At 39.3% G+C, this 7,620-nt stretch overlaps 1 protein-coding gene across 1 annotated transcript in view; it reads left to right on the top strand.

Moving 5' to 3' along the window:
- The first annotated feature begins 2,349 nt into the window (after positions 1-2,349).
- The window catches only part of LOC126419615 (gastrula zinc finger protein XlCGF7.1-like), a 100,457-nt gene continuing 95,186 nt past the window's right edge, over positions 2,350-7,620 (top strand). The window contains exon 1 of the mRNA XM_050086804.1: positions 2,350-2,520. Coding sequence (XP_049942761.1) covers positions 2,476-2,520 — 45 coding nt within the window. The 5' untranslated portion in view covers positions 2,350-2,475. The remainder of the gene's footprint in view (positions 2,521-7,620) is intronic.

Below are 7,620 nucleotides of genomic sequence, written 5' to 3'. Positions count from 1 at the left end.
GTCTTTACAAGGTGTTACGTTCTCTGATGAGTTCACGTTCACAAATTATGGTGCAGTGAATCACCATAATGTGCACCACTGGGCCGCAGACAATCCTCGGTGGGTACGACCTGTCGACCGTGAACATAGGTGGTTTATAAATGTATGATGTGGAATCCTTGGGGATGAAATCATCAGTCCACACTACTTCCCAGGTACACTCACAGGTGAGTTATATCGCGCGATTATAGTCGACAGTTTAGGTGGTCTCCTTGAACATGAGCCGGCCGGAGTGGCCGTGCGGTTCTAGGTGCTACAGTCTGGAGCCGAGCGACCGCTCCGGTCGCAGGTTCGAATCCTGCCTCGGGCATGAATGTGTGTGCTGTCCTTAGGTTAGTTAGGTTTAATTAGTTCTAAGTTCTAGGCGACTGATGACCTTAGAAGTTAAGTCGCATAGTGCTCAGAGCCATTTGAACCATCCTTGAGCATGTGTGTTTACACATGAGAGTCCATATGTGGATGGAGCACGATGGTCACCCAGCCCATTCTGCATGTGCTGTTGTGGAAGAACTAAACAACAGGTTTGCAGGAAAGTGGTTGGGGCGTTATGGTCCTCATTCATGATCCTCAAGGTCGCCCAATTTAACACCATTAGATTTCTTTTTGTGGGGATACCTAAAGGATCATGTTTATGTCACTGAGCCCACATCCCCAGGTGATCTAAAACGGCTCATCGTGACACTGGCGATGTTACATCTCGTCTGCAGATCCTTTAGAAGGAGCATTGCATTGTGCATTCAACTTCTCTCCGCCAGAACATCCATCACCCATCACACAGCCATCTATTAAGTACAGCGTGTGGTATCTGCCCATGAAACTTTGAAGGGTTGTGGCTCACAAACTAAAAGTGACAAGAATGTAATTTAAATTGATGTATACGGAGTTGGTGTTACTGATTCCAGTGCACGATAGAAACAACTATTGTTCCATTTAAAAAATTGTATCTTTTTGCTGTAACTCTTTGGATAAAAACACAATAAACTGTGGTCATAGCTCCGCAGACAGTGTAACGTTTCGTATAGTGACCTACCACAATAAATATTTCCGTCGCCTATTACTTCGTAGCTTACACAGGCAAACACATTTAGTGAAACACTCTGTCTACAGGAAATAGCTCGTGAATATGATGTGGCATCTTTTAAAATAAAAATAAGTTATTCATAATGCATGTATCAACGAGTACAACAAGATTCTAAAATCTTGAAAGTGTGACGTATTTGCAGATGATATTGCACATGATACATGCCAGCTGTTGATTAGTTTGGCACTGAGAGGTTGACATAAACATTCTAACTCCATTGGTTTGCCATTATAGATAGCATTTTCATCCCTGAGTGTTATTTCCTTTATAAATGTGTTTGTGGCACTTAATTTACCCCTTTGCGAAATCTATTTTCAGATCCGACAATTGAGTTTCTTCTTCCTTGTATTTGTCTCTCATCGCAGCTCTGATGCGATAACAACTACTATAACATTCATACCCAACCTTTTAATATCAACTGACACAATGCTGAAAGCTGTGCAGTTACGCATAATTTGTGGCGTCCTGTGTGAACGATAGCTCACAGTGCCATTACAGTAAGCCACAAGCTACGGCGCATTATTTGCGTCTGAGAACCCGGGTTTAGACTGTGCTATTCATGTTCTCCACGTGTATAGGGTGGTCAGAAACGGTATGAAAAACTCGAAAGTGTGTTGCAGAGAGGGTTATGTTAAGAAATAAATGTTAAGGAACAAATTCGATACGTCGCACCATTTCGACTTAATTAGCATTGAAGTTAGCCAATCAGGCCTTTGCGTGCGCAAAGTCAAACAGCCCGCCAGAGATAGTGTTGCCAAAAGTGTTCTTTGTTTGGTTTTCTACAACCGAACAAGAGACCGATACAAAAATTGGACATGGGACAGTAGTAAGAATAAAACCCTATTCGAAGGCTGAGCAGACTCGTGCGCTATCAGCTACGCTATGAGAACAGCTGACACTAACTGTATCTGGTGCGCCCCTTGAATTTGTGCACACAACGGTCTGACTGACCAACTTCAATGCCAATTAACTTGGAGAGGGCGCAATGTATCGAATTTTTTCTTAACAATTATTTCTCTGCATAACCTACCCAACAACACCGTTACAAGTGTTTGAGACCGTTTCTGACCACTCTGTACAACTGCATCTCCCTTTACTCTATCTTCCTTGATTCGCATTTGTATATTTGTGCAAATATATCTGCACAAATATTCGTTAGACAGGGTACGATTTGCCTGCGCAGACATTTGCTAAAGATGGTGACTGCCGAAGATGATCTAGGAAAACAAATGACGGTAGACAACTCGTGAAACTGATTGGTGAATTTTGCTAAACGTCAACAGAAGTTTTGCTTGTCTGCTGTGACAGCGGCATCACAACAAACGGTTGTGTGCTTGACAGTTAGGAGCAAGAAGATGCCGAATGAGGCCGAGGAAGATATATTTGCAAATTCAGCCAAGGTATCATAGACTTAGTATTTCAGATAAGTGTGTAGCTTTGTGCATGCACGAATGGTTGCGTTCATGACGAAAAAAATAATACAAACTCTTAAAACGTTTGTAAAGAAATGTTAGCCGAAAGAAATCTATGGAAGTTATATTTATTTTAGCTGGCATGTTCTGCCTCTTCTTTTTCTTCTATTTTTCCAATCAACTGATTATGTAGCCGTAACTTTTTCAAATAAACACGCACACCTTACAGAAACTGGACGTGCGTTTTACGGAAAGCTCCACTTATAAGAAAAAACTATTAAAGTTTTCTCAGTTTTATGTGTAGCAGGTAATTTTATAGTGCAAAGCAAGTCTCGTGATACCTGTTGAGCAGCTTATAGTTGATGCCGTTCACTTATCGTTCGCTTTGATAATTATTTCCATTACTTGGTTATTGACATTGTACATACATCATTCGGATTTTTTTTCAGTGCGTCAATTGTACGGAGTTTTGTTTGTAAATTCATGCATTTCACCCTCAAGTAATAATCTTCTTGGACAAAGCAACTTGTTGCTTGGCATAAGGGATAGACCAACCTTTTTTAGCTACTATTTTAATTATATTGTGATTTACGAGAATAGTACCTTGCAATAAATGGGATTGTTGTAGAACAGTCATGTGGTTAATTCCAGTCATTTAAGACAGAGATTATATTCTATGTTCAATAATTGCACAATTGAAAATTTTCTGAACGGTGTTTCCATGTTTCCCAGAAACTGAGTGATGACATTGGCTGTAGTTTTTTACTGATTATGGAACATCACTTCTATTCATGATTCCCAAAGATAAAGCTGTATAATAAAGTTATAAATTAGTTTTGGCGGGACTAGTGCACCAGGGGATACAACCCGTCGGCTTTGGGCAATGACGTCACAAGTGGCCAATCGAGAAGCGATTCTTCTTAGTGTTGTAGCTCCCTTCAGTGGCTGATAAGTGTTTTTTGGCTTTTTTAAAAAAATCTCACGAGATAGAATAAACAGATCCACTTTATTAAGCAATCAGTAAAAAAACGAAACAAACATAACAGCAAAAGCGAAAATGGTAAACTGCTCTCTGGCGGCTTGTGACGTCCTTGTCCAAAGCCGACGGGTTGTATCCCCTGCTGCACTAGACCCGTTTTGGCAAATTCACAGGACTTTATCAGGTGTTGACCAGTATATTTATGTGTTATCAGAATTTTTTTATTGCTGTCTTACTATGTTCACTCAAAGCTATCCCTCTTTTCACTTTGCCCTCATTTTTCATTCCTGTAAACAAATAAGATTGAAGCTGAATGGGTAACGTAGAGGGATGAAATAATGAAAGCTCAATATAACACAAGACAGTGTATCAAGGTGCATTAGAAATTCTTGGATACCATGGGAGGTATTCAATTTAACTGATGAAATGAGAAAAAAAGCAAAGAAATAGAAATAACCAGAGGAGGAGGCCAACAGGAATATGTGCGCCTATATCAATAAATTGACAGGTTGACAGAATGTGCAAGATAACAGAACAGGGATGTCTAGAGGAGGAATAGAAAGCTATAGATTCATGCATGGCTGGGAAAGATAAATGCAGTGTATAGGAAAACCAAAGAAACATTAAGAGAAGAGATAAGCTGATGTGTAGGTATCAGGAGCAGTTGGCATGCCAGTACTAAACAGAGTGGATCACTGAAAGATGGAAGGAGTATATAAAAGCACTGTACAAATGTGAGGGACTGGAAGACAGTGGTACAAGAAGGGAAGAGATGCAGTGCTCAAGATGGGTGTTGAATTCACAGTACTGCCAGAAACTTTTTCCTTGGTCAAGGGAGTGAAACCTGGTGCAATCAGCCTTGTTGAGGCCATTGTAGGAGCTGCTTGTATCAGTAGCAGCAGCTCACAGGTGTGGAAAGCTAACAGTGGGAGAGTGGTGTACTGCCCCATATCCGTTCATACTGCAGCTTAATGATGCCATATGGCAGAAGATGACACAGCAGTAAGCCAGTTTCATGGGATTCTTAGGGTATGATGCAGAGCTACATGTTTTTTTACTGAAAGTATACCATAAACGAGGTATCTGGCGTTGATGAAATTGCCTCAGAATTATTCAGATCTTTGGGAGAAATAGGCATGACCAAATTGTTCCTCAGATATGTGGGATATATGACAAAGGAAAAATGCCCTGAGGTTTCGAGAAAAGAATAAGCCCATTCCCAAAAAAGGCAGGTGCTGTCACAATAAATATTAGCAATCCATCAGTTTAATAATTCATAGTTGCAAAATACTAGTACAAATAAATTACAGAAGATAGGAGAGACTCGTGGAAGCTGACCCCTGGGAGATCATTTGAGTTCAAGATAAATGTAGGAAGACATGAGCCAATATTACCTCTACAACTTACATCTTAGAAGACATTTTGAAAAATAAAATTATGTTTTTGAAAATTTTGAATGGAATACATTATTTGCAGTTCCAAAGTTATCAGAGATAAAATACAGGGAGCAAAAAGGCTTGTAGAGAAACCAGGCCACAGCTGTAAGAGTTGAATGAAATGAAAGTGAGTTACACACTCTTAACAGAGAGAGAGAGAGAGAGAGAGAGAGAGAGAGAGAGAGAGAGAGAGAGAGAGAGAGAGAGAGAGAGAGAGAGTAGCATGGTGAGCTGCATCAAACCCTTATTCAGACTAAGGACAACAGCATAGTCTTGAATGGTTGTAGGTAGATGTTAAGAAGGCAATATTAGTAAGAACTAATGAGGAAAGATGCTGGCAGTAGGTGGTGTCTTGTATTTTTTTGAAACAAACATACATGACATGACAGACACAAAAAATGCACGCATTTGATCCTTAATTAATACTGATATTATTGTGCCTGTCTTTTAGGGTAAGAACTATAAATTGTACTTTATCTTTGAAATTCAGATTCTCAACAAATCACTTGTCACCTGTATCCTGTGCTCATGTTCTTATCACTAATCAATTAATACATTTGTGTCAGTAGTAGCCTTTTGTCTGTTGATATCGAAATTGGTATAAAATATATGATTATAAAAGATTAGAAACTCAACAGATATGAATATACATCTTAACAAAGATAAGACTTACTAGTAGTTAAGGGTAGAAAAGTCACACCAAACAGAGGAATAGAAAAGAGATCAATTGCAGCTGAAAATGTGGACTGGAAACATACAAATTTTGGATTTTATTTATTTATTTCATAAAACCATTATAGTGTTTTAACAATATCATGGAATATGGTTTAGTGCAATGAGTAATCATGACAGGGACAGTGCTGCAGGAGACATTAAATTAAAATTACTTATATCTGGCCATGATTGTGGAAGGTGGTGGTTGTGACGGATTATTAGGCAACATCCAGGCATTTGCCTTTAATGATTTGGGAAAAGAACCAGAAGGCCAGATAATGATTAATGGCCCATAAACAATTCTGAGTCCTTATTGCACAGTAATACATTGTAAATGAAATTAATTTTAGTAATAGCAAACACCAGTTGTTAGATCAGGTCTCAAACTTGATGAACAAACAATGTAAAAATTAAAATAACAGGATACAAGGAAACAAATGAAGTAGTAGATTTAGAGGAGATGAGGAGAATGTGTTATGAACTAACCAAATAACAGAAAATACAGCAGTAAAAATTATAAAATGAACATGTGTAAAGATACACTGAAGAAACCACATATTTCTAGTGAGCATTGATAGAGGGCCGGAAAGACAGATTTAGAGTGGTACACTTAGGATAGGATAGCAATCACATAAGAGTAATTTGTTTACAACATTTTCCTGGGTTAGCCAGTGTGGTAGGTAGGTCAGGATTATGTCAATAAACTCCTCCTCCTCTTCTTCACTTAAGTATATTTTGGCGTGAGTAAAATATGAGCTTTTAACTAATTGGATAGTATCTCCAGATAATAGTTCAGTGTATCAGAAATGTGATATGTGATGTGATGTGTAATGAGTTGGTTTTGAGTTTGAAGTTAAATCTTCTACACTCTTTACTCCACTGTCAGTCCTTTCTGTGCCATGCTTAGGCTGAATGGTGGGTAGTGTAAGTCATTTATGCTTCTAGTGTTATATTTTATGAATGTTACTTTTGTGTTTTTAAATTGCGAGTTAATTTTTAACACTGTTTTGGCATTCTGTGTTTTTATTGATTTGGGTACTCATTAATAGATCTGAAGGGGCAGATACTTATATTTTTGTGTGTGTGTGGCGGGGGGGGGGGGGGGGGGGGGGGGAAGAAGAAGAAGAAGAAGAAGAAGGAAGTTCCAGCATTTGCCTTATAGCCAGTGTAAATCCCACTTAATGTGTGGCTGGGATTGATTTTGGATTTTGTGCTGTAGCGCACTTTTGCCTTCTCTATTACAGCATAAACTACCATGTTTATCCCAACTAGGAGCTCTGTTCTGATCTGATCATCAGCTTCCTCACTAACATTTTGACAAGGGCTTTGATCTGAACTTCAGACTCTTCTTCTGTTCTCGCACTGCCTACTACCTCTTCAAAAACTTTGGTCTGTTTTCATTTCAGTGCTGACTGGCTTCCTTCCTAGCTGTAGGATTGTCCTTCTCTCCACTCTGTGTTTGGGAGTTCTGGCTGGCCACAGTGAGGGGAGGCCTCTGCCAGCTCACTGCTGGTCTGCACTCAAGGGGGTGCCACACATTCCTAGTGTTACCTCCTCTGTCTTTTGTTCCTGGTGATTTATTTTGAGTCTGCTTGATGTTTTACCTTCTCTTGCGTCTTATTTCCAACATTGTTGTGACCTGAGAAGGCCTTGCAGCCACACCATGTTATGACGTGGATAGCTCTACATTTTTGTGCTTACATTTGTGGATGTCATGATTCTCAGCTCATTTCACACATGTTGTCCGATGGTAGCAGCCACTGTCCTTCTTGTTGACACTTAAAGCAATGTGATTTCATGTTGAATCCTGCTGGGAGAGGTTCCATCTTAATGTAAAAGCCTACTACACTATCCGGCTTTAAAAATTTTTTGGTAATATACTCTGAATCCATGAACTTTCCATTTTCATCTGAAGTACCTACTTTCAGGATAAACAATGAAGGTCTCTTCTTGTTAGAT

Source organism: Schistocerca serialis, chromosome 9 (genome assembly GCF_023864345.2).
Source record: "Schistocerca serialis cubense isolate TAMUIC-IGC-003099 chromosome 9, iqSchSeri2.2, whole genome shotgun sequence".
In the NCBI taxonomy this organism is placed as follows: Eukaryota; Metazoa; Arthropoda; class Insecta; order Orthoptera; family Acrididae; genus Schistocerca; species Schistocerca serialis.
The sequence above is the reverse complement of the archived record's forward strand: the minus strand, read 5'-3'. Positions and strand labels throughout refer to the sequence as shown.